Source organism: Podarcis tiliguerta, assembly GCF_965153285.1.
Source record: "Podarcis tiliguerta genome assembly, chromosome: 5".
In the NCBI taxonomy this organism is placed as follows: domain Eukaryota; kingdom Metazoa; phylum Chordata; class Lepidosauria; order Squamata; family Lacertidae; genus Podarcis; species Podarcis tiliguerta.
The window spans coordinates 385,663-412,691 of record NC_139538.1 but is presented as its reverse complement, the minus strand read 5'-3'; the positions used below and the strand labels follow the sequence as shown (position 1 = coordinate 412,691).

The following is a 27,029-nucleotide window of genomic DNA, read 5'->3' as shown; positions in this document are numbered from 1 at the left end:
ACTATTTCTGGGTTAGCGGAGTCTGTAACCTGAAGTGTATGTAACCTGAAGCTTATGTAAGCCAAGGTACCACTGTATTCCCCTTTGTTTTAATGTACCTATGCAGGGGTTGTCTCTTCTGTCTCCTTGATTTATTGATTGGCTGGTGTTAAGATGCTTTGGGTTGCCTTGGGCAAGATAAAGCAAGTAACACATTCATTGAATGGTTGTTGTTAATTTGCCAGTTTTTACTTTGTCATAAAAGGCCTAGAGCTTTGTGTTTTGTCACCACAATCTGCCTCAGTTTCCCAGGCCAGTTCCTCACTTCTGAGCTCTTATTTTTGTCTGTAAGCCGCCTTGAGTCCCTGTCAGGGAAAAAGGTGGGGCATGAATAAATGTATAAATAATAATAGCAGTTAACTGACCAGTTGGCCAAAGATTTCTCCCTGGAGGTTTTGCCCTGTGGAACGCCCTCCCATCAGATGTCAAAGAAATAAATAACTACCTGACTTTTAGAAGACATCTGAAGGCAGCCCTGTTTAGGGAAGTTTTTAATGTTTAATGGACTACTGTATTTTAATATTTTGTTGGAAGCCGCCCAGAGTGGCTGGGGAAGCCCAGCCAGATGGGCGGGGTATAAATAACATATTATTATTATTATTATTATTATTATTATTATTATTATTATTATTATTAAATTATTATTATTACATTCATACCTTGGGATAAATATGCTTCAGGAGAAGTATTTTCAGGTTTCGCTCCGCAGTGACCCAGAAGTAACGGAGTGCGTTACTTCTGGGTTTCGCCGCTCGCACATGCGCAGACGGTCAAAATGAGGTTCTGTTCAGGATGCGAACAGGGCTCCGGAACCGATCCCGTTCACATCCTGAGGTGCCACTGTATTATTAAAAGCAAACGGGTGCATTTCAGGTGCCTGAAGATCTTTCACTCTACCTCTGTGGTGTTTCCTGCACTCAGAAGCCTCCCTGATTTCCGTGGCGCTTCCTCCCAGGAAGCCACGAAGAGAGCATTGCCAGGAGGCAGATCCCAAGAACGTGGGCCTTACTCTTCTGCTCTGCACTGCAGCTCTTCAAGCTCACCTCTGGGCAGATGCCGTAACTTTTTGTTCTTCAGGGTCTTTAGATTTACAAAACCTTTGAAGGGTCTGTTGGAAAAGTCTCTTGGAAGAAAGAAGGACAAGCAAGTTATCAGCAAGAAACAAAAAGCCCAGCCGCCAGTTCTGTGATTCTGGTTCCTGCTGGGTCCGGTTGCTGAGGGTGCCCAGCAAGGCTCATTATGGAGCAGCGTCTCTAAGGACACAGTAGCCCTGCGATACCCTCTTGGCTGAAAGGGGGAGCAGAGGAGCAGCCCTGGGGGCCAAATCCTGCCCTGAGAGGTCAATAGATAAAAAATTAGCAGGACGCTGGAATTTCCCACTCGCCTGATGCAATGCACGCTCGGAAGTGGACTCATCCCTCTTGGAAAGAGCTGAGGATGTTTGTAACTCTGCTGGCGCTGGAGGCCGACATGTCTGCATGGAGAAAAGGAGTGGGGAAGCCCAGGCTTCCTGGACTGCCCTTCAACCTGCGCTGACTTTCCTTCAGGATAAGCCAGTGGTTCCCAGACTTCTTTTGGCCCCTGCCCCCTTCGCTCCCCCATAAACTCTTCCCTGGCACCCGCAGCCCTAACCGATAAAAAGCTTTATTCAGAACAGCACTTTGCATGACTCTAAGGTTAAAGACAGAAACAATTAAGTGCACATTTATTCAAAGTCCAATACATAGAATTGCAGAGAGGGACCCAAGGGTCATCCAGTCCAACCCCCGGCAATGCAGGAATAAAACTATTTAATTGATTCAACAAAACTGTTAAGCTTGATTCAGTGATACCAGCTGTTCAAGGTCTGCTAGACACCTACACCTCCAGCGCCCCCCTGCCCCCCTTGCCTTTAAGCACCCATATTCCTCAGGGGGTGCTACCACCCACTTGGGGAAGCACTGGGCTAATCTGATGCTCAGAAGGTTGCTGAGCACACTTCCTCCTTCCGGGTGATGCCAGGGCCAAGTTATCCCAGCAGGGAAACATCCTCAGATTTTCAGCTCAGAGGGTTCAGGTTTCATTTAAGTGAACCTTCTTATAAACTGCTCTGCCTGAAGACCCAGAAATGAATACAAAGGAGGAATCGCATCATGGGGGAAGAATCAGCCGTGAACCACAGGATCCCACATGGCCTCTCACGCTGGGCCAAAACCGGCCAGTTCCAGGCATGTTTTCCCTTTCCACGAAGGTTAGCTACGAAGCAGCTCTGGGAATAAACCCCGAAACAAAAGCCTGAAAGCCTCAACCGGTCAATGGGACCCCTCAGCCAAAGATGGGGCAGCAGCCACTCACTCTGTGGGGTTTAGAAGGGGTTGGATGAACCTAGACAAGCGAGAGGAAGAAAAGCAACCTGGTCATGGCTTCCAGCTCTCTGGGGTCACCCCCCTCTTGATGACCGTTTTGGTGCCGTCCAACCCTACAATTCTGACTCCAGAGCCTGGGGGGGAAGGCCCCCGTGGCTCGCCTCCTGCTTGGGGGGCTTCCCAAGGACACCAGGTTGGCCATTTGTGGGGAAGGGGGTGTGAGAGTTGACAAAAAGCGCTTTCTCAGCAAGGCTCTTTCTGCATTTGCCCTTCAGCCCAAGCATTGTCAAGAAGCTGGTCTTTGGCACAAGGTGGAAAGGAACTGGCAAGTCATTAAACCCAAATTCTGCTGGGTGGGGAGAGGTAGAATATATTAAGCCAGCCCAAAGTCCACAAATCTCCCCCCCCCCCCGGTCAGCAACCTGCCAGGCCAAATCTGAAGCTGGCTCCACTCAGCCGCCGACAGAAGAAGCCACAAAGGTCTTCTGAAAACTGCAGCAGCATTGGCAAAGCATCCAGAAAAGCATCGGCCGCCTCCAGCCCATCTAGTTGTGGAGCAGTAGAAGTGCTAGCACATTTGCAGAGCAGCGTCTGGTAGGAGATCCTGCCTTGTAGGGGGTTGGACTAGATGACCCTGGGTGGCCCTTCCAACCCTGCACATCTATGATGGCACAGCAGGGCCACTGTGGCCAGCAGCCACCAATAGCCCTCCCCCTCCATGAGTTTGTGGTGACCACCACTCTCTCCTGCACAAGCCCCAAAAACGGCTCGCTGAGGCTTTTTAGCAAACCTCAAACTTTGTGTTCTTTGGGTGTAATTTTCACAAGCACAAGATTCCTTCCCAGGTTGAGCAACAGCCAAACCAGCCTCCCCCACCCCCACCCCCCAGCTCAAGGCAGGCAAAGTTGGGTTTTTTATTTGTCCGCAATCACATCACTTGGCCCTTTTTGCAGTGACTTCATCGGCCGCGCTCATTTCGCCTTCGCCCCCCTCCTCTGCAAGCTCCGTGTTGACCATTTCACATGACTTCATCTCTTTTCCCCGGAATGGAGCCATGCGACACCGTGGTCTTCAGCTTGCCGGAAAGGCCAACCAACAGGTCTCCTCTCGAGGAGAACGGCTTGAGAGAGTCCCGGGTTACAGGACTCCCGGGAGAGTGGAGCAAACTCCTTTTCCGTGGTGGGCAGGAAATGAAGGGGCAGGGGATGGAAAGGGCAAGCGAATCAGAACTTTATTTCAAATAGCTTAAATCACACGCACACAAAAGATTTTACAGGGCTATGACTATGTACAATGACACAAAATGCCTTTATTACAACCGGTACCATTATAAAAGCAGCACAAACAGACATTTCCTGGAGGAAGATGGCCGGCGCCCCTGGAACGAAGGGGCCGGTTTCTGGAACCTTCTGAGACCGCCGGGTCTCGTCCATCTACTGAACCTGAGGAGCTGGCGGTGGGGCTGCGTCATCGACCCCAGAGTTGAGAAGTTCATTGGAAATGGGGTTTTTAAAAGCCTGACATTATGTGGCATAAAGCTAGCATGTCAGACGGAACCATTAAATAAAACCTGTATTCTAATATACAAACATTTCATTTCGGAACGGGGATTTTTGAGGGATAAAGTCATGGAGCTCTTCTCAAGTCTCGAGGCCTGAGACAACGGAGGAAATCGTTTCAGAAGGAACTTGCAGCATTTAAGAAAAAGGATTCTTCATCTCTTTCACTCAGACCCTGTGCAGACACAGTCCTGATAACTACAGTAGATTAACTCATCCAGTTAGGAGGGCAATCCTCATAAATGCTCTCTACTAAAAATAAATAAATTTTAAAATGAGTGCAATTTTGTTCAAAAGTATCCAATGTGAAGATTGCAATAAGAAATTGATTCTCCACTTTCAAATCAAGTGGCTTTTTTGCATTGTATTCTACAGTAGAATTTTAGCACTAATAACCGGAAGGGCACACGCACAAATAGACACACACACATAGAGAGAGAGTTTTCAGGCTCCACCGTGAATGCTGGAGCCCCAGGGAGGCGTCCCCAGTCGCATGTGCAAGCCTGGACTGGGGAGAGAGGTGCCCCATCGCTACCCCCAAAGACATACAGACACATGGAAGGGGGCACCCAGAGATCCTATGACCGTATCATTAGCTACCTGGTAAGGGAAGAAGATAAAAGCTTTAAAAATAACCCTGAGGGATACCGATATATATCTATATATATCATTTTAAAATCTGGTTATTCTTCTCTTGAGCTAGTCCTTTAGATATGTGCATAAATAATAATAATTAAAATTAAATTAAAAATATTTAATTGGCCATATTTACAATCCTGACACAAAGAAGGACAAATTTAGACTTTAGGTCCACAAGACGCAAATAATTTAATAAGGAACTCAGATTCCAAGTTCTCGACGTGACCCTGGATTTTACTGCAGAAAGGCAAAACAACTTTCCGGAGTGTTGGAGGGCACCCCCATTAAACCATCTTGTTCACCTGAATTCACAAGCTTTTGAGGAAGATTCAGCAAGAAAAGGAGTCCTCAATTTATTAATTTTTTAAAAAATACCAACTCAGAATTTTGGCGTGCAAGCTGGATTCCAGAGGCCAGAAGACGAACCTCTTTTTCAAGCTCGCCCCAAGAGGAACAGCGGCTAAACCCCAGCCCAGATTTCAGGGAGGCCAAAAGCAAATGCGCCCCAAACTCCAGGCCAGATCACTTCTCGCCACCACATTGACAAATGGCTTCCCCAGCCCCAAAGATCCTTAGTGAGACCTGGCTGCCCAGGACAGTCCCCGATTTTTGCTTCCCAGCGGTTTTCCACTGGGGGCAGCAAGCGAGACTCCTTGAAACAGACGCACATTCCCTTCCTCCCCTCCATTGCTCCTGAAACGCAGCAGGCTCTCTCTGCCTCTCTCTCACACGCAAACGGAGCTACTGTACAGTCAGATGAAGTGCTGGCAAGTCACAGTCCCAAGGTCAAAAGATGCATAGCTTCACGGATCTCTTCCTTCTTTTTAAGCAAAATAACCGTGCATTTTGAACAAGGGAGAGAGAGAAGGTCGCTGCTGCTGCTGCCAGCTCCGTCAGCCTGCTCCAGGGAGAGGAGGCGGCTCGCACAGTGCCGGATCCCAACCACCTTCCACGACGCAGCACCACGGTGGGAAGGAGCCCCGCAGCCGGGGAGGGAAGCAGGCGGCAGAGGCCAAAGGCGTTTGCCCCCTTGGGGGCCAGGCCCCTGCAAGACATGGCAGCAGCAGGAGGAGGACAACAACTCCGGGGCCAGGAGCCTCCCAGACTCTGCTTCCAACAACACCTTTTTGTTGAGGTATAAAACGGCAGGAAATGGACCCGGCTGTTTTGCTGCCGCTCAAGAGACGCTGTCCACAGAGGGTCATTTCCTCCTTGAAGGCTTTGCAGGTGCCCCTCCCAGGGCATGGGCTGCCTCCTCTGCAAGGCTCCTCTCTGCCATGGGCATCAGAAGCCCCAGGGCATATCAGGACCCCTGGGCTTGAACTTCAAAAGCAAAGACCCCCCCCCCCAAACAGATGGGGTGGGTGCCCCACGGCCGGAGGGAGGCCCAGCTACAGAAGCCAAGGGGCCTCTGAGGACGGAGGCAGAGCCTGGGGAAGGGAGGGGCGGTCAGCCCTTGGCACCCAGGAGCCAGGAGTAGCCGGATGATCCTTGGGCCCTGGAGCAACTCGGTGTGTGCGCACAGGCGTGTGTAAACAGGCCAGAGACCTAGCGTGGCCTCAGCAGATTTAAAGCACTTGGTGCTGGTGGTGGAGGCCGGGAGCAATTCTGTTACCTATTTCTCAGTAAAGAAGATGGCTGAGCCAGCATGGCTGATTCTTTGCCTGCTTCCTGCACGGAGCCTGTAGCGAAGCCGAGTCGGGCGCAGGGACTGCCAGCCTTGGCACAGAGCGGGGGGTGCCAGGAGGGAACTTGGAAACCAACTGTGACGTCCGGCACCCTCTGCTCCGCGCAAGGTGGCCGGGGTCAGGCTCTGCAGCGCACTGCAGACCAGTGGCACCCAGCACCAAGTTTGGCAAACACACACAATACCCACACTTTCTGGTAAGGGCAACTCACCCCCTCCTTGCTGGGCTCCGAAAGTCCCCCCGGCCAGCCTCCGAGGTGGAAGGAACCAGAGCCCAGACCCCCCCCCCAGGGGCGAGAGGAGCAGAGCCTGAGCCCAGAACTGGCCGGCGGAATGAGGCTCGGAGAAGCCGCCTGGAAAAACACCCAACGTTTTGCATTGCTTGTGAAAAGTTCTCTCTCGACGGGACACTGAACTCCAGGGATGGAGGGGGGCGAGGGGGCGGCCTGAGGGCCCTGAACACGTGCTCCGCAGGCGGAAGAGTCTCCGGAGAGGGCAAGAGGACGCGCCCGGCCAGGCCGCTGCTACGTGACGGTGATGACCTGGCAGGCGCCGTTCTGGTGGGCCGGGGGGGCCTTGGCCTCCGTCGTGGTGCAGGGCCTGGGCGGCCACTCGGGGTCCACCAGCAGCTCCTGGGCCAAGTGAACGTATTTGGCTTTCGGGGGCTTCTTCCTCTTCCGGAAGCCCAGCACCGAGGGGAGGGCGCAGCCGCGGCAGCACCCCAAGGCCTCCTGGAGGGGGAGAGAGAGGGTGAGACCCCACAGCCAAGGGCAGAGGCCAGATGCACCCCCACCTGCCCAGGGCAGGAGGGCCCCGTGGCAGCAGTGCAGTGCCAGATGCCCCAGAAACACGCGCCCGAGGGAGCCACACGACAGGGCTGGAGGTGGCAGGCCATGGCATCAAGCATCACTCTCTGTGCCCGCCTGGTGCCACCAAACACACTTTGCCCAGCCGCCATGCCCTCCCCCCCCGTCTCTATATATCTATAGCTCCCAGGCTGGCTGAATTTCAGGCCTGTGGCTGACATGGAGGGCGGGGGTCACATAACCTGTGCTGCGGCCAGAACAGCAGCAGCAGCAGCAGCTGTGGTCCAGCCTGACCCGGGCGGAGCTTCCTTGCTCCTGAGCCCAGGAGATCTTCCCCTTCAGGGGTCTCCTTGGGGACCATCCCACCCCTCCTTCTTCTCCTTGGGGCGGGAGATGGGCAGCCCTGAGCTTTCCCCCACTTCATCATTAAAACCTGGGTTCGAAACGTTCCCTCCGTCACGGTCTGCTCTCCTCAGCCTAACCTACCTCACAGGGTTGTTGTGATGAACGCATATGCCATCCTGACCTTTTTGGGGGGAAGGGGCAGGCGGCGGCAGAGACCCTGAGGAGAACCCCAACCCCCAAAACTTGACCCTGATGCAAATTAACAGCCCCCCTCCCCCTGCACCCCCCTGGCCTTCAGTGAGCATCACAAGGAGGCTGTTTAAAGCCCCCCCCCCTTTAAGGACACTGGCAAGACATTGACGGGCTTAGGGAAAGGGAGACCCCCAGACCTGCCCAACCTGATACCCTCTGAAGAAGAAGTGGATGGACACAGAGTCAGACCCTGGGCTCCGCCTTCCCTACGCCTGCCTTTCTGGGCCTCGGATCCCCAGATGTTTCCGAATTACAGCCTCAGTTTTCCCTGACCACGCTGGCCGGGAATGATGGGAGTTGTAGTCCGACCACCTCTGGGGTCCCGAGGGCGAGGAAGGCTGGCCTCCCGACTGGCAGTCCTGGCTCTGCAGGGCTCCAGAGAGGGGTTGGAGCAGGCACTGTGCTGCAACTCCCCCCAGCCAGCGCAGCGTGTCTGGGACTGGTGGGAGCTGTGAGCCAAGGGCTGGCAAACTCTGTGGGCCCTCCCGCCCCCCAGCATACAAGCCCACCCCGCCCCCAGCCATGAGGGTGTCATGCGTGGACAAGGGAGAGTAAAGCACAGTGTTCCAACCTGTGATGGGTGGGAGGAAGAGGAGAAGGAAGAAGAGGAGGAGGAGGAGGAGCCTAGGCGGTTTTCCCCTTGCTTGTCTCGGTGGAAGACAACTTTCCAAAGGATGGTGTCAAGGAGGAAATTCTGTGGTGTGTTCCGGGGAAGGGGAAGAATCAAGAAGAGCAGCCATCATTGCAGGTTAGCGAGAAGAAGGTCACAACAACAGCACAGTGGGGGCAGAAGAAAGCAGCACAAAGGCCTCTCTCTCTCTCAGGGCAGGACTAGCAAACGCTCGGCTCTTGGGAAAGGGGGGGGTGCCTGGGTGGGGTCTCTGGTCCAGGCCTCGTGGAAAGAGGGAAGGACACCCGAAGGGCCTGCTGGATCGGGCCCACGGCCCACCTGCCCCAGGATCCTCTTCTCACAGTGGCCAACTAAATGGCGAACCTGCAAGTGGGATTTGAGCCCCAGAGCGACACTCTCCCCCTCGCTATGGGGCAAACCCCAAACTATCCTTTCAGTTCGGTTGGTCAGATCTGGACTGAGAACCGTGTCCTTCTTTGCACTTCTCCTGACTGATTGGCCTGATGTTTTCCGACAACTGTGCTGGGAGAGATCAGGCAGAGATCCGTCCAACGCTTCCATCTGCCAGGGGCTTTCAACTCATGGGGAGGGGCTGGCTGGCTGTTCCCAGTCCCAGAGCGTGGGCAGAACTGGGGCTCTGGTGAAGCCGGGAGTGGGCACAGGGAAGAGCAGCATCTTCTGGGAGGGCAGAAGAAAGGTGACGTGTGGGGCAGGGCCCTGGGGCAATTTCCTGTCACGGTGGCTGCACAGATATGCTAGATGTTTTGGGATCCAGAAGCCAGAGAGAGGTGGGGGCTGAAGGATTTCAAATGCCCTGCTCCCCCCCCCACACCCTTATTGAGCAAATAGTGGAGGGCAGAATAATGGAGCAAATACGCATATGTTACATACTTAAGACACCTCACAGGGTCCACCACCGCCACCCGCCATCCCAGAACACTGGCACTGACAAAGGAGGGTCTGAAAGAAACGCCCCCCTCCCTTCGTGGGGCTTTGTGCAAATCAGAAGCCTGCCTGCTGGACCGAGATTTTAAGCAGAAAACACGCAGCCACTGCCTCCAACCTGGCCAGAGACAGCGCTCCAAACGCTGCCAGGACTCACCTCCACCAGCAGGGAGACAAAGGCGTTGACGACAACAATGAGGAGAATCCGGACTCGCCACGGATACGGCACGCAGACCAGCTGCAAAGCAGAAGAGACAGGCGTGTGAAAAGGGCGAGCAGAGACGATGCACACAATGGGAGGCCCAAGAATCCAGCTTCTGTGCTTCCCTAGGCTTGGGCCCGGCCAAATGTTTACCATCTACTCTTAAAAAATGGTATGACTTCATGGAAAGGCTCCTGGTGGGATCCTGAGCGTGTTCTGAATGTGCAAATGGAGAGAATTGGGGATGATTCTGAGGCCACATGACGACAGCAGGATCCCTCAGGTATTATTTCAAACTAGGGCTTAAGTCTTAATAGATGTTTGGCAGGAGAAAACATCCCCAAGAGGGGGATTACACCGTTTTCTCGCATTAGCTTAGAAAGCACTCCCAGGCGGATGATCTTTTAAATAGTGGGAGAGACTAATATACATTCAAACGCTGCCTCAGAACACCCCATAATTGCTTATAAAGATCTCTCACAGAAGGTAGCCTTTACATGGCAGTTTGTGGCACAGTCACTGGCGCAGGAGGAACTGGAAAGCCAGCAGGGACAGAAGTCGGGGGGGGGGGGGATTCTGTAAGGCCTCTAAGGAGCAGCTGGTCCCTCACTCACACCAAGGGGTTGATCTGATTTTGCAGGGAGAAGATATTCCTGATGCGTGTGAAGTCTCAGATGGTGTAAAAACCGCCAAAGATCCTATAGCAATGGGGTTTCACTGCCCCACCCTGGGGAGTGACTGGGGGCTCTTTGCGCTGCCCTGGGGGGGGGGGCGCCCCTGGGACTGGCACCGGGGAATGGAAGGGCGGCCTCTTCTGGGCTTACCTCAAGGAACCAGTCGATGGGCTGCAGGGGATGCAGCAGGACGAAAAGGACGAAGGCATACAGAACGATCACAGAGATAACGAAGAGATCTGAGGGAGGGAGAAGGGGCAGAAGAGAGACACCTCTGAGCATGCAAAGCCCTGCAGTCTCGCTTGGCAAAACTTGTGCCCTAATTTGGAGGCTGTGAGGTTGCATCTCCCGGAGCCCATTCCCAATCCTGACCCCCTCCGAGTCAAGGAGCCCCCCCCCCCCGCCACTGCCAGCCCTGAAGCCCCCCTCTCCCTCGCTGCCCAACCAGAATCTTCCCAGAACACCCACCACTGTGTAGAAGAGCCCCCTCCGTGAGAGGTCTGGAGGGTGGCAGCACGAGAAGGGGCCTTTTCTGCAGTGGCTCCCCACTTGTGGGCTGCTCCTCCCAGGGACCTGCCTGGCACCGTCACTATTTCTCTTTAGACGCCAGGAGAAAAAATTACTCTATAACCAGGCCTTTAGTCTGTATCTGTGGCCTCTTAGATGCCCCCCTTGCTTCTAATGTATCTATGTGGGGTCTTGGCTGGCTGGCTGCAGGTTGCTGTTTTTTGCCTTTGAAAAGATAAAGCGGCTATCCATTTTAATATACACAATATATAAGAGAGAAGGGTCTTTTGACAGGCCCTTTAATAGCTCCTTTCTGCCCCTGTAATCCCAGGCATTTTCTGCCCTCCTTCTGCAAGCAATTCCGCCAGCAGAGAGGCAAGAGCCGGACTGCTTCTCTCTCTCCAGGGCAGGGGGCATCAAGGAATGGCAGCACCTCCTCCTCTGCAAGGAAGCTGCACCCCACAGAGGGTGGGGGCGCCAGCAGGAAATGCCCCCCTCCAGAGCCCCCCTCCCATCCTGCTCGAGGCCCCTTCTCCCTCCAAGGCCAGACTCTGGCACACGCACAGTTCTTGTAGCAAGGCTGCCTGAAGGGCCTCCCTTTGGAAAAGGCCACAGCGACAATGAGGTACTGGAAGCTGGAGATGAAGAAGACGGTCGTGTTCTCGTAGTTCCTGATGTTGTGCTCGTCGTGGAGGGTCTTGTTCTTGTGCTGAGAGGCGTTGGCAAAGGGACCCCGAGAAACACTGCAGGCGCTGCAAAACCGGGGCAGGGGGAGGAATACACACACACACAATTTATTAATTTCATAATAACAAAAAAAGAACATCACAATCAAAAATGAAATCACACATCTTAATTGAATTCCCTCCACTCCCCCTCCTGGTTCCATTATTTTATGCTTGTTCAGGCACATCCATAAAATCTTACATTCTTAACAGTCCAATATTCATCTTGTTACAAGAGACTTTTAAAAATTCAACCAATGTATACACAAAGCTTGCAAGGTCCCAGCTCCTGCCCACCTAGCAGTTCGAAAGCACATCAAAGTGCAAGTAGATAAATAGGTACTGCTCCGGCGGGAAGGTAAACGGTGTTTCCGTGCGCTGCTCTGGTTCGCCAGAAGCGGCTTAGTCCTGCTGGCCACATGACCTGGAAGCTGTACACCGGCTCCCTCGGCCATTAAAGCGAGATGAGCGCCGCAACCCCAGAGTCGGTCACGACTAGACCTAATGGTCAGGGGTCCCTTTACCTTTACCTAACACACTCTGTCTGTCTTTCTGTCTGTGTATCTATCTCTCGGTGCTTCTCCAGCAAGAGGAGACAAGGCCAGCAGGGCCCAGAGAGGTGCCAGCAAGTCCATCTCAAACTCACCCCTAAATGTCCTTGGAGAAGGGAAGTCTATCATTTCAAGGGCTGCAATTAACTATATTAGGTCAACCAATTAAAAAAAGCCAAAAAACTTTGAGAAAGTGAAAAGATGCCCCAACTAGTTAAGGCAAAAATAATAATTATTAATACTATGATTGCTACTTTTACTATTTACTGGACCCAGTGTGTTGCTATTAGTACATAAAGCCCTTAACAACTTGGGACCAGTCTACCTGCAAGGTCGCCTGACCCCACCTGCACCCCCTCCATCGCTTCGCTCGGTGGAAGGTGGTGCTGCTAGAGGGGCCCCAGGGGCCCCACTCTTCATCTGCAAGAACACAGATCACTTAGTGTGGCAGCAGCAGCAGCTGCCCTTGGGAACTCCCTGCCTCTGGAGATCAAACAGGCGCCTCTGCTGGACTCTGAACCATCTTGCTTAGACAAGCCTGTCCAGATGCCTGGAAAGTTGTGGTCATTTTAATCTGTTTGAGTATTTTAAATCAGAGGCCCACTCCTCCCTTATCTCCTGAGACAGACTAGCATGGAGTCGTAAAAAATAAATAAATGTTTTCTCTTTCTGTAAACCACTTGGAGGCTTTTTCTTATATATACAATCAAGTGGTACATAAATTTTATGAAATAAGAAATAAACAAAATTAAGAGGCAGACACTTTTGAGATGGTTCCTCCTGGACCACACCCCCCCCCCACCCTCCATCGCCAAAAGGGACGTGGTCCGCAAAGGGCAGGTGGGGTCCCACAGGTTCCAAAGAGAAACTCTCCTGCCCCCTGGGGCAACTTACTCTGAGTGAGGGGTCCAGGTCTCATACCAGGGCTGCTGCCTGGCCCACAGGAAGCCCAGGGTCTGGAAGCCCAGGCAGATGAGGATCTGGGAGAGGACGGAGCAGAGGAGGGGAGCCGAGATGAGGCCGGAGGGCGGCCTCTGAGCCACAAGCTCCTTCCAGGCAGGATTCAGGCTCACTGCGGAGAGAGAAGGAGCTGAGACCCAAAGGGAGAACCAACACACAGCCCCCCAGCAAAGCTCTGCCCCAAGTAAACCAGGCAAACTCAGGAGCACAGAGCTGCTCGTTCTGCACAAGGCTACCTGCAAGGGAGGGGGCTGGAAAGGAGCTATGGTGGCGCGTAGAAACTTGAATTTTGAAGCCCCCCTTTCCCCCTGAAACCACACACCAGAATTGGGCAAGGAGTCGGGATTCTGGGTTTGGGATCTACAGCTGCAAAATCGCTTGTTGCCTCCCCTTTTCTAAGGGCATCACTTGTTTCCTGTGCATCAGCTTCACAATGAATTCTGCAGAACTCACAACTCTGCAAGCTGCTAAGGCTGGTGAAGCTTGAGGCGGGGAGACGGATACTCACTGGTGAAGACCACCACCAAAATTATTGCGAGATCAATGAAGAGGAACTGGAAATCTCCCAGGTTGCTCTGGATCTGCAAAGGAACCACAAGGGGGATTTCAGAGGGGATGAGAGCAGGTTTCTTTTATGCCCCGAAGGCAAGCTAAAGGGCTTCTTGGAACCTCGGGGGCTCATGTCCCACCTCCGCCGGGAACCTGCTCAGAGGCCTTCTGCAAGGTGATTTCCCCCCAACCCATTTCACCACCTGCCATGAAGCATTTCTGGTTGAAACGGAGATGAGAGAGAAGCCAAGAATGCCACAGACTTTGCACAAGGGATGAGCCATTTGGGGGGGGGGGGGGAGATGGCCGTGAAACTCTCCCTCCTGTTCCTCACCTGTTCAGGGCCTATCAGGTGAGAGTGGAGGAGGGAAGGGAGTGGGAGCTCGTGCCTCAGAGCCAATCAAAGGGAGAGAAGAAGAGCTTCACATACACACTCAATGTTGTGAAGCCCCACCATGGCGGGGGGGGGGGGGAACTCAAATACTCACAGAATACAGCAGGGTGACACTGACGTACTGGATAATACTGTACAAAGCCATGAATTTGAACACACAGAAGGAGGTTATTAAAGCAGCCCGGCCTTCCCTGTGAAGACAAAGAAATCCACATGGTAAATCCAGGTGAGTCAAGAACTGCATACCTGAGGCCAGGTAAGAGCTTAGGAAGAGCTTCCTGGTGGGCAGGGGAATGGACTCCCTGGAAAGGCTGGACTCTCCTTCTCTGGAGGTTTCTAAAGAGAAGCTGGATAGCCACCTGCCAAGGATCCTTTAGCTGCACTGATATTCTTCTTAAATGGAGGTGCCCAGAACTGGACACAGGACCACCCATGGCTATTCTGTGCTGGGCTTCGGTTGCTGCTGCTGCCGCCCTTCAGGCTGGCGAGAGGCTACGCAGCACCCTGACCTGGCATCCCTCCCCAAAGGGAAAGGACTTCCTCCACCAGGCCCTCTTCTTGAAAGACCCTCCAAGCGGCCCTTACCTGATCAGGCTTGGCACGCAGGAGATGCTGGGCGTCCGGGAGGTGAAGGGAGACGCCACAGAGGCCTCCAGCTCCGAGAGGGAAATGCCACCGTGCGCCCTCTTCAGTGCCTGCCCAGTTGCAAACGGAGCAGAAAGGAAAGGGTTAATTCTCCTGGTGCAGCGAATGAGCCGCGGATGAGAACCGTGTGGAAACGGAAGAGGCTACTCACCCCGCAGTCGTTTGCCCCGTCGCCACACATGCCCACGTAGTAACTGCAAGAGCAGAGAGGGAGAGCATGAGAAGGCAAGAGGAATCTGCTGCGCCAGCCCAGGGCAGCCCCCCGTCCTCACAAGGGCCTCAATGGGAAACCCGCAAGCAGGAGCAACTCTCCCCTCGCTGGCTTCCTGGCTAGGGGCCGCTGGTAGCCCTCTCCAGGAATCTGCCTCATCCTCCGGTGGGAGGGAGTTCCATAGTTTCACCATGCATTGTGTGAAGAAGCAGGGGAGAGCCAGGATCCAGAGGCATTTTGGCCCAAGGCAAGCCCCCCCCCGCGAGCCCGCTTCTGCTGCCTGGTGTCTGGGCATCTGGGCTGGGGACCAGGACCGGGGCTTGGGAATCCTGAGCTGCAGCAATGATGGTTCCAGGGCCTCAGAACAGGGCACATCCAGAGAAGCGCCTTTTAAAATCACATTTACATGCAAGAAAGCAGACGAGAAGCTGCTGCCCAAATCACCGCTGTTGGCTGTGATGAAGAAGCAGGGCTGCCTGGCATCGTTGGGTGAGGGGCAGCCGGGCAGCCAGAGATGGTGAAGAGGAAGAGCGCCGGTGCCCCCTGGAGCGAGAGAGAGAGGCCTCCACGCTGGCAGTCCTGCTCCAGACTCCCACAGAGCCAGGCAAGGGGGGCACGGCTGCTTGGCACAGCCACTGCCAGAGCGACAAGCCTTCTCTGCAACACGCAAGGCCCCCAGACCCCCCTCTTCACAGCAAGGAGCCTTTACAGTGTTTGAGGGGGCCAAAAGTATCACATTATGCATGGCATCGAGAAAGTGGATACAGACAAGTTTTCTCCTTCTGTCCAATGAAGCCGAATGCTGGAGGATTCAGAACACAGCACAGACTTCAACTACGGAACTCACTTCCCCCGGAGGCAGCGATGGCTGCCAATCTCAATGGTGTCTGGAGGCTCTCACTACGCTCTTAAGGAGTTGAGCTGAAATGGGCTTCTGACATCAGTTCCACAGCAAGTTCCAGTTCACAAAAAGGTCATCTTACAGTTTGGGTAATGACTCATTCAGTAAGAAAGTGAAACTTGGATGCATTTTCCCCAAGGGAGGGCTGTGCTCATCAGAGGGCGCCAGAGAGCTCTGCATGGCACCAAGCACCACGTGCTGGTGGTGGGCAAGGTGTTCTGCCTGACCCTTCTGACTCGAGAAAGACCCACGGCCCTCTTCTTCGCATTGCGCTTGTCCAGGGGAGAGCAGCTCCAGCTTGTCTCCCCCCACCCCCCAGAGACAGGACCCAACAACTCAGGGGGCAGGCACTGTGGAGAAGGGCAGAGGCAGATTCTTAAAAAGTGGCCCTTTGGTGCCAAGAAGACTGTCCAACCGGCCCCCAAGCAGGCTGAAGCTTGATCCCCAATTGGGAAGAGGTCAGGGGTGTGGCCTGGGCTGACCTCTGGAGACCGGCTCCTGCCTCCCTGGCCCAGAGGGCAGGGGCAACACCCCTAACTCAGTGCGTGGTTCTCCCTGAAGGGCCGCCCTCACCTTTAAACCAGAGAACTGCGGCTTCAGCGTTTTAAGAGGCTTTGGGGCTGCCTGAAGAGTCGGGTCAAAGCAGCAGCGGCAGCAGCGTCAAAATTAGAGGGATACTTACTCTACGTTTTGCAAAGCCTCCACCAGCTGAGTTTTCTGGTCCGGGGCCATGCGGGCAAACACTGTGCCATGCAACACAAGCTGAAAAACAGGGGAGGGGGGCTCTCAGCAACGTAATTAAAATGGGGGGGGGGCACAGATCAAGCATTTCGAGGGCAGGGACGCATTTCACACTCTGGGAAACTCCCGCAATGCTTCTCGAACTACGGGGCACCTCCCTGGTGCCTCCAAAGGAAAGTGCAGAGAAGGAGAACCAAAACTATCCCAGGGAGGAAAGACTAAGGCATTTTCGTTTAGGGAAAGAGAGTCTCTGTGGGGTGTAGAGGCTGGAGGGTCAGGCTAGGACCTGCTGGGAGACCAGGGTTCACATCCCCCCTCGGCCGTGAAGCTCACTGGGCCACCTTGGGGACCAGCCACGGCCTCTCAACCTAGCCCACCTCACAGGGTTGTTCTGTTAATTTTTGTTTGGGGGGAGGAAGAGCATGTGCCATATAAATAATAAAATAATTGTTACAATTTCTGAAGGCAGTCCTGTATAGGGAAGTTTTTAATGTTTGATGTTTTATTGTGTTTTTAAATATTTTGTTGGGAACCTCCCAGAGTGGGCAGCATATAAATAGTAAAATTATTATTATTATTTCTTTCATTTCTACCCCACCCATTTTCCAAGGAGCTCAAGGTGGCTTATTATTATTATTATTATTATTATTATTATTATTATTATTATTATTATTATTATTTCCTTCTTGGGGGAAAAGGTGGGGCAGAAATAAATGAATGAACGAGGAGCTCTGGGCTGGCCAATGCAATGGGGCTGGCAGGAGACTCAGGAGGGAGAAGAGGAATTTCCTACAAGCAAAATGCATCCTGGACTTGCAGATGCTGCTGCCACAGGCCAGCTGGCGGCTTCGCTGCTGGCTTTTTAAAGAGTGAGACAAACTGGGGGTGGGAGGTGGCTATCAGTGTTACTGGTCAACACGGCTATTCAGCGGCAAGCCACACAGGAGGCCTGGCAAGTGTGTTGTTGTGATGCACCCACTTCGCCTGGAAGCTTCCTGAAGGTGATAAGCCTGCCTTCCACACACCCAATACACGGGGACGCATGGTGGAGACATGGGAACTTCAGGTTTTTTTATGCAGCATGGTTAGGCTATTCTTAGCAGCTCCCAAACTTAAACTTTGCCTTTTAGTTAGGAAACAGGAACTTAGTTAGCATTCAGCTCTGGTTACACAGCCAAAAAGGCTGTCAGAGCAATACTGAGGTTCACGCGACGCTGCAATTGGCAGAAACAGCAGCACAGAGCTCTCAAAAGCTCCTGCTCATCCTGGAAGGAAACAGAATATTAAGTGTTCTTCTGCAAAAGTCATCATCTCATCTGTTTCTTTCTATTTGAGACATCAGAAAAGTGGGGGGAGCAGGGGAAATGCCCCCTCTGGTTGCACCGTGACAGAGTGAAATGGGAAGTTAGAAGAGACGTTTCATGATTCCCCTCCGGCTCATCTCCCGGCGATGGGAGTTTTGCCCCCGACTCTGGGCACCCCCAGAGCTGCTCCAGATACAGACCTTTGGGACGAGGTCCTGGAAATGCTCCTGGATGACAGCAAAGGACTTCCCGTTCATCGCAAAGTGGTACTTGGTCACGTGGGGGTCCTCGGGGGGCAATTTGACGGGGATATCCTGCGACAAAACAGCAAGGGTCATCAGCTCGCAGGCTCACCTTGCCATTTCCTCTGGCAAACAGTTAAGCAATGCTACGAGGAACACCTTTGGAAAAGGAGAAGCTGCAAGGGCCGGGGGCCGTCTTAAAACAGGCCTTCATCTTCCATGCTGCCGTCCATGCTGAATGCTGCAGAACCACTGCTGTCAGGAGGGAGGCCTTGTCTGCAGAGAACCCCTGGGCTCAGAGATCGGCACTGGCTGCCCCTTTGCTACCGGGCCAAGTTCACGGCATTACAAGTAGCATAGAAGGCCCTTCACAACTTGGGACCAGTTCACCTATGAGATGGCCTGACCCCACATGCGCCCCTCGAGCCGCCTGACCCACAGACCTGGCAGCTCTACCGGGGCACTTTAGACTTACCGGTAGTTTGCACTTGCAAGAAACCTATCATTTAGTCTGGCAGCTCCTACACTTTGGACCTCAGGCAGACGCCTTCACTGGACTAAAAACATCCTTGCTTAGGCAAGCCTACCCAGATATACTTAGAAAGCTGATCACATTTTCATCTTGTTTCAATATTTTAATTTTTTGTACATTTTAAAGTACCGCTGCATTTTTCCTTGATCTTTTTGTCTGTCTGTTTTTTGTAAACTGCTTTGAGTTCTTTTTACAATCATGCTGTGTTTAAATGTTGTGGAATCAATGAATGAATAAATACCTCTGGGCTCCAAGCAACCACAAGATGGGTTGGGTGGGAGAAAGAGCTCCTGCCCCCCCCCCCCCCCCGTGACTGACAGATCTCTGCCGTTACCTCTGAGTTAATGGCTGGTGGGGAATCAGTGCCTTTGGCGAGGGCATCTGCATAATGCCAGTTGATCCTGGCGGTCTGGCCGTCCTTGGGGGGCAGGGCTTCAGCAATGATCACCTTTTCTTGAGGTAGAATCATCCCACAGTCCCTGGCCACAGAGATGGCCGTCAGCATGTTGTCACCTGCGGAGAAAAAGCACGGCATGCTTTGCTGGGCCTCGGTTTCCCCTCCTGGCCAGCCCCTCCTCGCCCTTCTAATTCTTTACGCTCTGCCATCCCTCCCCCCCCCTTCTGGATCAGCTGTTTCCTCGTTTCCGTTTGCAATCTTGAAGGATCACAAAATTGCAAAGTTGAAAGGGACCTGGGGGTCATCTAGCCCAACCCGCCGCAATGCAGGGACCACAGGAAAGGAACCGCTGACAGATGGCTGCCCAACCTCTGCTCTTCAAAAGGTTGCTCCATTCATCTCAGTGCAACTCCTCCCTTTGGGAGGACACCGCCCTGCTCAAGATGGAGAGGCTTGGGGAGGAGGGCGGAGGGGCTCTGAGTCTGGCGCGGGGAGGGGGCCACCCAGAGAGCTCGGCTGCAGGGGGCTGCGCTGGGATAGAAACTCCAGCAGCAACAACATCATCAACAACAAGAACAACGCAGAGCCCCTGGCCTGGCTGAGGCCCTGGCAGCCCAAAATGGCTTCATAACAGCAGCTCACCAACCTGTCACCATGACTGTGCGGATATTGGCTTTGTGCAGAACTTCAAGCACAGCTGGGGTTTCTTGCTTGAGCTTATTCTGCATGACAATTAAACCCAGGAAATCCATGTTGCCCTCAATGGCATCTCTGCAGCAAAACGGGGGGGGGGGGGGAGAGAGAGAGAGAGAGAGAGAGAGAGAGAGAGAGAGAGAGAGAGAAAGAAAGAAAGAAAGAAAGAAAGAAAGAAAGAAAGAAAGAAAGAAAGAAGACAAACACCATTAGGAAAACTGATGCACTGCAAAGAAAAAGTCACTTGGGGGACAATTTGCAAATGCCAACATATTATTCATGGCAGCAAAAACAGCTCCAAAGGCTCTGTCCAAACTGGGTGAAAAGGCAGTAAAGACCTGTTACTACTACTACTACTACTACTACTACTACTACTATTATTATTATTATTATTATTATTATTATTATAGAATTCCCTTTTACATGCATCTCATTGTGATCTACAAGTATATCATAAGATTTCAAAAGGCGGTTTAAAAAGTAGTACTACCACCCTAAGGACTCAGCAACAATACAAAAATGGCAGAGACCTTTTCATTGAGCTAGACAAGGTGGACAGAACAAACGTGTCTCCCATTGTTTCTGGAGAGGGTTCCACAGACCAGGGGCATGTGCATCGGAAAGCCCCCCTCCCAGCTACTGCAAAGTGGGACTCTGCCACGTTAGGCCTTTCAAGGTCAGACCTTCCCCCATGGGACCTGATGGCCGAGGGAAAAGGAGGTCCCTTAAGGAACCTGCGCAGGGACGTGCGTCTTAAACCCCAAAACCTTGAACCTGGCCTAGAAGCGGATGGGCCGTGGGTGCGAATCCCACAAGCAGGGTGTTATGCAAAGCAGTGCTGCCCGCCAATGCCTGAGGCGAGCCTTGTGATGGCTCTTGACAAAAGCAACCCCATGGGCCATGGGAGCCGCAAGGAGGTTCAAGAAAAACTTCCTTGCAAAAGGCACAAATCACTCAACACTAGCTTGGGCGTCTTTCAAAAACTGAATTAACTGGACAAATTGGTAGGAAGCAGCTCTGTTGGTGGCTTTTTGCTTAAAAGCGAAATCTCAGGGATCAGAGGCTGCCCACGAGGTGCTTGGGAAGGTGTAAAGGGGAAGGAGGGCCAAGCCTGGAGGGACCAGGGCCACGAGCCCAAAGGAAGAGTGAAGAGGCCGCCTGTGACCCACCGCAGGGCTAGGGAGTCACACAGCTTCAAATGGGAACCTGCCCCCCCCCCCCCCGCTCACTCCCAGCGCTCCTGCCAGGCGGGACTGGGTTGCTCTGGGATGCCAACTTACCGGGCAACATTCTGGACTTTGTGCCAGGTCAGTTTGGATTCCAGCCTCCTGTGAGCAAGGGCGATGACACGGAAGCCCTGCCTGGTGTACTCTTCCAACACCCTCTCGAAATCCACGGGCACTGGAAGGGGAATGGAAGGAAAGGGATCAGAAGAAGCACCTTTCAAGTGAAGGTTGGGGGGGAGAGGAGCCCTCTCTCCCTTTACCTGTCTCTTGCTTGCACAGTCCGGCAACCACCTCCGGAGCCCCTTTGGCGTAGGCATCCATCCTCTTCTGCCCGAGGGCTCTGGCCACCACACACATCCGTTGCAAAGCGGAGGAAAAGGGAAACTGCCGCACGATGCCAATCTCGTAACTGGCCTAACCGAGCGAGAGGAAGGGGGGAGTCAGGGCCTGCTCAGAGGCACAAGGGGGGAGAGGAAGGGAAGGGGGCAAAAAGGGAAGCAGAGAGAGAGAGAGAGAGAGAGAGAGAGAGAGAGAGAGAGGGAGAGAGAACACTCACCGAAAGTTCAAAGAGCTCCTGCAAAGGGGGTGGGAGGAGAGGGAAGAGAAAAAATAAAATCATTACTATCTGCAGTAATAATAATAATAATAATGTATTATTTTGACCCCGCCCATCTGGCTGGGTTTCCCCAGCCACTCTGGGCAGCTTCCAACAAAACACTAAAATACAATAACCGATTAAACATTAAAAGCTTCCCTAAACAAGGCGCCAACTGCTTTCCAGAAGAATGAGAAGGCAGCTCAGCTTCTCCAGCGTTGGACGCTCAAAGCAGCTTCCTATCAGCTGCCCTACTGCCCAGCCAGCATTTTCCCAGCCCCCCCCCCCATCTTCCAACCATCGGGTTCCTCTGAGAGACATCTATAGGGAAAGGCCCAGGGGACACACACCCCCTCCCCCCGATAACGCCCCCCACAACTGGACTGGTCAGCCGTGTGGCAAGAGGCCACAGGTCTGCTGGGCGACTGCAGCTCCCTGGCCCAGGAAGGCCTCTTGGCTCCAGCCCCGCTTTGTGGGAGGAGGGGGAGAGGTGGGGGAAAGCTCTGCGCAGAACTACCATTTCCTTGTCGGCTGCCGGCTTTGGGTCGGGAAGAAGCTGCTTGGGTGGCTGGACCACGGTGGGCATGATGCGGTTGTGGAGGGCGGTTTCCTCCTCCGTCGCTTCTTCGAGAATCTGAAGGAAGGAAACGCCCATGTGAGAGATGCCCTCTTCCAACTGTGAGGAGCGCAAGAGAGGAGCCCTGTCGATCAGGCCAAAGGGGGGGGGGGCTCCCGCCCAGCATCCTGTTCTGGCCCAGCAGGTGCCTCTTGTGGGAAACCTGCAAGCAGTGGGCCAAGCCCAAGAGCATCTCTCTCCCCCTGCAGGGGTTTCAGCAACCGGGATTCAGAAGCACCATGGAGGCAGAGCAGAGCCATCCAGGAATCCCCTTCCTCCGTGTCATGGTCCAGTCCTCTTCTAAAGCCATCCCCAGTTGGTGGCAGCATTCCCTCCTGTGGTAGGGAGTTCCACAGCCTAACTCTGTGCTGCATGAAGAAAGTGTCGGCATGCAGAGGGTTGCAAGGCCAGTTGGCTAGCCCCAGCCGGGTCGTCTCCTTCCAGCTGTCCTGCTGCGAAGACCCATCAGCCTCTGCTCCAACGTAAATCAGTGACCCAGGCTTCACAGCCAGGGCACACTATATCAGCTGTGACATGCAACAGTTCCATGTCTGCAACTAAAGGTGGAATGGAATTCCCCTTTCCTCTTGCCAGATGGAACAACCCACCACTTCCTCCCACTGTGTGCTCCTCTGCGGGTTCTCCTGACCGCCCCCCCCCCCAAGGTAGGTGTGGGAGTCCACTTCCTTAAGATGAATCCCACCCTATGACCTTTCAGGAGTGGAATCAACTGCTCAGGTGGCCCAGCTGCCTTGCAAAGCTTCGGGCATCCCAAGAAGTGGACCGCAAGGAGAACTGGCTGCATATTTATTCATTTTACTTGCATCTTGCCCCTTAGCCATAGACCTCTTGATGCGTCACATACACTTGAAACCCATGCCTCATTTGCACCTGCGGAGTCTGAAACCCCAAACCCAACTGCAGGCAAAAGGAGCACTGCCAGCTTCTCACCCATCCAGTGGCTTCAAACATCTTCAAGTCAAGCGGATCTCCTGAAAGGACCCCATCGATTTTGGTCAAGGAGTGACAGGTTGCCATGCAGGCAATGAAAGGCGACTTGACGAGGCTCTCGCTGCAAGCGCTTTGCTCTGGCAAGAGGAAACTAGATGCCGAAAAAGAAGAAGATTGGGAAGACAGCGTCATTCACAAGCCAGGTGAGCTGGTTCTGGGAAGGTCCGATTCCCTCCCTAGGCCTCCAGACTAGACCGATAGAAAAGCCAAATTCCACTCAGCAAAAAAGCTGGATAAATTCTATCTGGAACCAACACAGAGCTTTGCGAGGGCACCAGCTGAACTTGAGACCACCAGAAGAGCCTGCAGGATCAGGCAAAGGAGGCCCACATTCTCTGGCATCCTGCTCTCTCAGGGGCCAGACAGAAGCCCCCCAGGGAAAACCACAGGAAGGATTTAGCACAGGAGCAGCGCCCCCCCCCTCCTCCAGCTTCCAGCAACTGATAACGCAAGCATTACAGAGGAGTTTGGTTGCTGAGATTTCTGGGGCCGCCACACCCTCCGTTCCACAGACTCATCTACAGTGCCCCCTACCCAATAAAAAGCATTATTCCCACTAAGGAAGAGATGAACACTCTAAAATTTGCAACAGTAACAATTAATTGCACATTTATTCAAAAGCCATCTAAAGCTATACAGTTCACTCAAGTCAGCAAAACTGATGAACTTGATCTAGGGTTACCAGCTTTTCAAGGTCTGAGAGTAATTTACACCTCCAGCTGCCCCCTTGCCGCTTAGCACCCCCTAGGGAATCCCACCCCAGGAAGTACTGTCACCCCCTATGGGCACAACTGGTTTAGATGCAAGGGGCCATGGGGTGGCAAGAGGAGGCCTTTTCTGCATTGGCTCCCCACTTGTGAGATGCTCTCCCCAGGGAGGCCTGCCTGCAGCCTTCACTACATACCTCGGAGCAAGGGGAACATGTTTGTCTTCTCACAGGCCTTGCGCTGGTTAAATAATCGATGGCTTTTTAATTGTGGGGGTTTTTGGCCAGGGGGGGTGCTTTTTTGTTACTACATTACATATTCTGTGTATTCATTTTGTTTTTTCATGTTGCAAACTGCCTTGTATCCTACAATTTCACGGGGCTCCCCTGGCATCCTCTGATGGGCAGCCCTGGCACCTGACAGAGCAGAGCAGGACCAGATGAGGAGCCTGGGAGAGGAACTGGGGGCTTGCCAAGAGGAGAGCGCACGCGGACCCTTTTGGTTTGGCCCGATGGCCCTGTTTTAACAGTAAGAAAGCCCCCAAGGCGGGCGACGTTCCACGGAAGCAGCTTACCGAGCGTTTTCAACCCTCTGGATTCCCCAGAGATCCAGGCCGTCTTCGGTGAGGGTGCCTGTCTGTGGAGGGGAGAAGGAACACGTGAAAAGCAGAGCCAGAGATACTGAGCAACGTCTTTGGCCACTGGCCTGAGCCCAGGGAGCGCAGTCTCAAAATGCGTCGAGAGGCACAGGACTGACCCCAAAGGGAGCAGGCCGACCTGGGAACCAGAAGGGAGCCCCTGGCCCTGGGTGCTAACCTAGCGGGAAGCCAAAAGAGAAGGAAGAGGGGAGCTTCCGCAAATACTTCACCTTCCTCACACCTCCGTTTCAATTATTTTCGCGCCCCGCTGCAAGGCTGTGAAGCTACTAGCCAGGGCAGGCCTTGCCAGGCTGACACATTCCCTGCCCTCGGAGGGGAGGGAGCCATACAGACGCCCCTCTGCCCCAGTCAAGTTGGGCTTAGAGGGATCACAATCTATGCCCAGGAATCGCCCTATGCCAACAGCAGCAGCAGCTGCAATTCCACATGCTGGCCCTGTGCAACTACAGAAGGCCAAGAGCAGGACTGCGGCAAAGGCCTTGCCGCCTGGCACCGGTGGGCAGTGAATGTGTCAGCCTGGCAAGGCCTGCCCCTCCCTCCCTCCCTCCCCTAAAAGCAGCAGCGGGAGGAAGGGAGAGGCTCTGCAGAGCAGAAGGGAAGGCTTCCCTGGACATCGCCGCACTTGCCCCAGGCAACCTGCCCAGCTCTGAGCCCCTCAGAACACGCAAGTGCAACTCATTAAAATTAATTAGCCTTGCGTAAGAAGAGACAGAGGAATTCAAGCTCCCTGCAGGATTTGCTTCCCAAGGCTCCCTCATCTCCTGCCCCTCGGCTCGCTTTGTTGTTTTTTCCTAAATCAAAGGAGGTCTGTGATCAGCTCTGGAGGAAAAACAATTTCAGAAGCAAAAAGCAAGGCATTCAGAGATTAGAGGGCCGGGCTGCTCCTGCTTTGTTTTGACCCTGCAGGGTAGGAAAAGTAAAAATAAAGCCATGCTTTTGTGGCTATAGCAGCCTCAGAGGAGGAGTCATCAAAGAGTTTTACAAAAGCACCGAAAACCTTTCCCTCTGAGCTGTGCCACTTCACCCTCCGCTCTTCTTTCCCCCCAGCAAAAAGGAAGACGGCTCTGTGGTCTCTCCGTCCTCCTCCCACTCCGCCTGCGCGCTCAAGCGGAAGAAGGATTGGGCTTAAAGGGGAAGAGGAGGAAGCCAAACACCTGCAGGCCCCAGGGAAAGGGGAGGGCTGACTCTGAGGGACTGCATACGTGGCAACCCCCCCCCCCCCGAGGCAAGCTCACGCGGAGGCAGCGGGGAAGGAGCGCTTGCGCTGCAGAGGGTCAGTCTAGATGGCCCTCGGGGTCCCTTCCCACGCTGCCATTCTACATGCAATAGCTATTCAGGCTCTTATTGGCTGGTTCCAGTCGCCTACAGCAGCCACCCCAGAGGAAGTCACGGGCCTGCAGGGCCTCTCCACCAGAGACCAGCAACTTCTCCTCCTTCCTTCCTCCCATTCCAGCCTTTTCCGCCCCCCAGCAGCTTTACAGAACACCCACCTCAGCAGAACCAGGCATATACAGGCTGTGAGGGAATCTGGGCCCTGGCCAAAGACATGCGCTAAGGAATTCTTCACTGGGTGACGTCAGGATTCCCCGGCTACTTTCTGCACAAGCTTCCCAAAAAGTTATCAACACTCTCCTGATGCTTATTAAAAGATTTTCTCATCTGTCGGGCAACGAAACTGAAGAAACTCTTCTAATCCCCGCCCAAGACAAGTGCGTTCTCTCTGTGACTTGCTTCTTTTAAGGGATCTTACTGAATGAATCTCCTGCCCAGAACCTTCCCGAGGGGCACTAAGCAAGGAGAAAAACACCAGGGTCTAACTTTTGCCCTTCTGGGTCTGGCCTCGGCTCAGGACAACACATCTGCCTGCGTCATTCCGCACAACTGAGCATCACGAGCCCCCCCCTTGAAGTCTGTGGCAGGAGGATGTCAGAAGCCTCATCCTGAACTCAGCTCAGAGTGTCTCAAGGAAAAATGGCAAATGATCTGCACCTTGTCAAAGCACACGAGGTTCAGCTGGCCGCAAATGTTGATCCTCTGAGGACTGATGCAGAAGATGCCAATCTTCCTCAGCCGCCGTTGTGCGTAAACGATCCCCGCCGTCATGGCGGCAGGAAGAGCGGGCGGCACCGTGATGGTGATGATGTCCAGAGACTCAATGATGATGATGTCGGCCGAGACCTGCGGGAGGAGAGGAGGAAGATGAGTGAGAGCAGGGGCCAGCAGAGGGGGCCGTCCACTGTCCCTCAGACCTCGTGGGGGGCCACACTATATTTGGGGGGGGGGGGGGAGAACGAATTCCCACGTCCCACAAATAACCCAGAGATGCATTTTAAATAAAAGGGCGCATTCTACACAGGTAAAAACACACTGATTCCTGGACCGTCCGCAGGCCAGATTTAGAGGCAACTGGGCCAGCTCCGGCCCCCGGGCCTCAGTTTGCCTACCCATGAGTGAGAGGGTCACTCACCGCTGGCTGCCAGAGGCCAGTCTGGGTCCCGTTCAGCCAGCCCTTCAAACGCTTGCGCTGAGAGATTCCTGCAGCAGGTGCTATGGGAAGCCCCCACGTCCTTCGCCAGAGGCATTTCCGCTTTTGCGTTGCCTTTGGACACCTGCAGCCTGCTGATCTAGCAGTTTCACCCAGGCAAGACCTTGTACCAGGGGAAGGAGGGGAGCTGGGAGCTGGGATGGGGAGCGTTCCTTTAAGCGCGGAATGTCCCAGAACCAGGCAGCTGCTGGCACG

The 27,029-nt window shown here is 53.7% G+C and overlaps 1 protein-coding gene across 6 annotated transcripts in view; it reads right to left on the bottom strand.

Moving 5' to 3' along the window:
• Positions 1-3,590: 3,590 nt before the first annotated feature.
• ATP13A3 (ATPase 13A3) overlaps positions 3,591-27,029 on the bottom strand; it is a 46,250-nt gene continuing 22,811 nt past the window's right edge. For 5 of the 6 annotated variants that reach the window (XM_083441277.1, XM_083441274.1, XM_083441275.1 and 2 more), the window contains exons 13-33: positions 26,279-26,467; positions 24,206-24,267; positions 22,865-23,015; positions 21,815-21,931; positions 21,259-21,276; positions 20,963-21,116; positions 20,757-20,877; positions 19,430-19,554; positions 18,721-18,899; positions 17,813-17,926; positions 16,250-16,329; positions 14,607-14,649; positions 14,396-14,505; positions 13,905-14,001; positions 13,376-13,448; positions 12,802-12,979; positions 11,196-11,383; positions 10,275-10,363; positions 9,406-9,486; positions 8,244-8,366; positions 3,591-7,000 (exon numbers count right to left, since the gene is read on the bottom strand). In XM_083441277.1, the coding sequence (XP_083297403.1) occupies positions 6,794-7,000; positions 8,244-8,366; positions 9,406-9,486; positions 10,275-10,363; positions 11,196-11,383; positions 12,802-12,979; positions 13,376-13,448; positions 13,905-14,001; positions 14,396-14,505; positions 14,607-14,649; positions 16,250-16,329; positions 17,813-17,926; positions 18,721-18,899; positions 19,430-19,554; positions 20,757-20,877; positions 20,963-21,116; positions 21,259-21,276; positions 21,815-21,931; positions 22,865-23,015; positions 24,206-24,267; positions 26,279-26,467 (2,499 nt within the window). In that variant the 3' untranslated portion in view covers positions 3,591-6,793. The remainder of the gene's footprint in view (positions 7,001-8,243; positions 8,367-9,405; positions 9,487-10,274; positions 10,364-11,195; positions 11,384-12,801; positions 12,980-13,375; positions 13,449-13,904; positions 14,002-14,395; positions 14,506-14,606; positions 14,650-16,249; positions 16,330-17,812; positions 17,927-18,720; positions 18,900-19,429; positions 19,555-20,756; positions 20,878-20,962; positions 21,117-21,258; positions 21,277-21,814; positions 21,932-22,864; positions 23,016-24,205; positions 24,268-26,278; positions 26,468-27,029) is intronic. The other variant, XM_083441276.1, reaches the window with a different exon arrangement.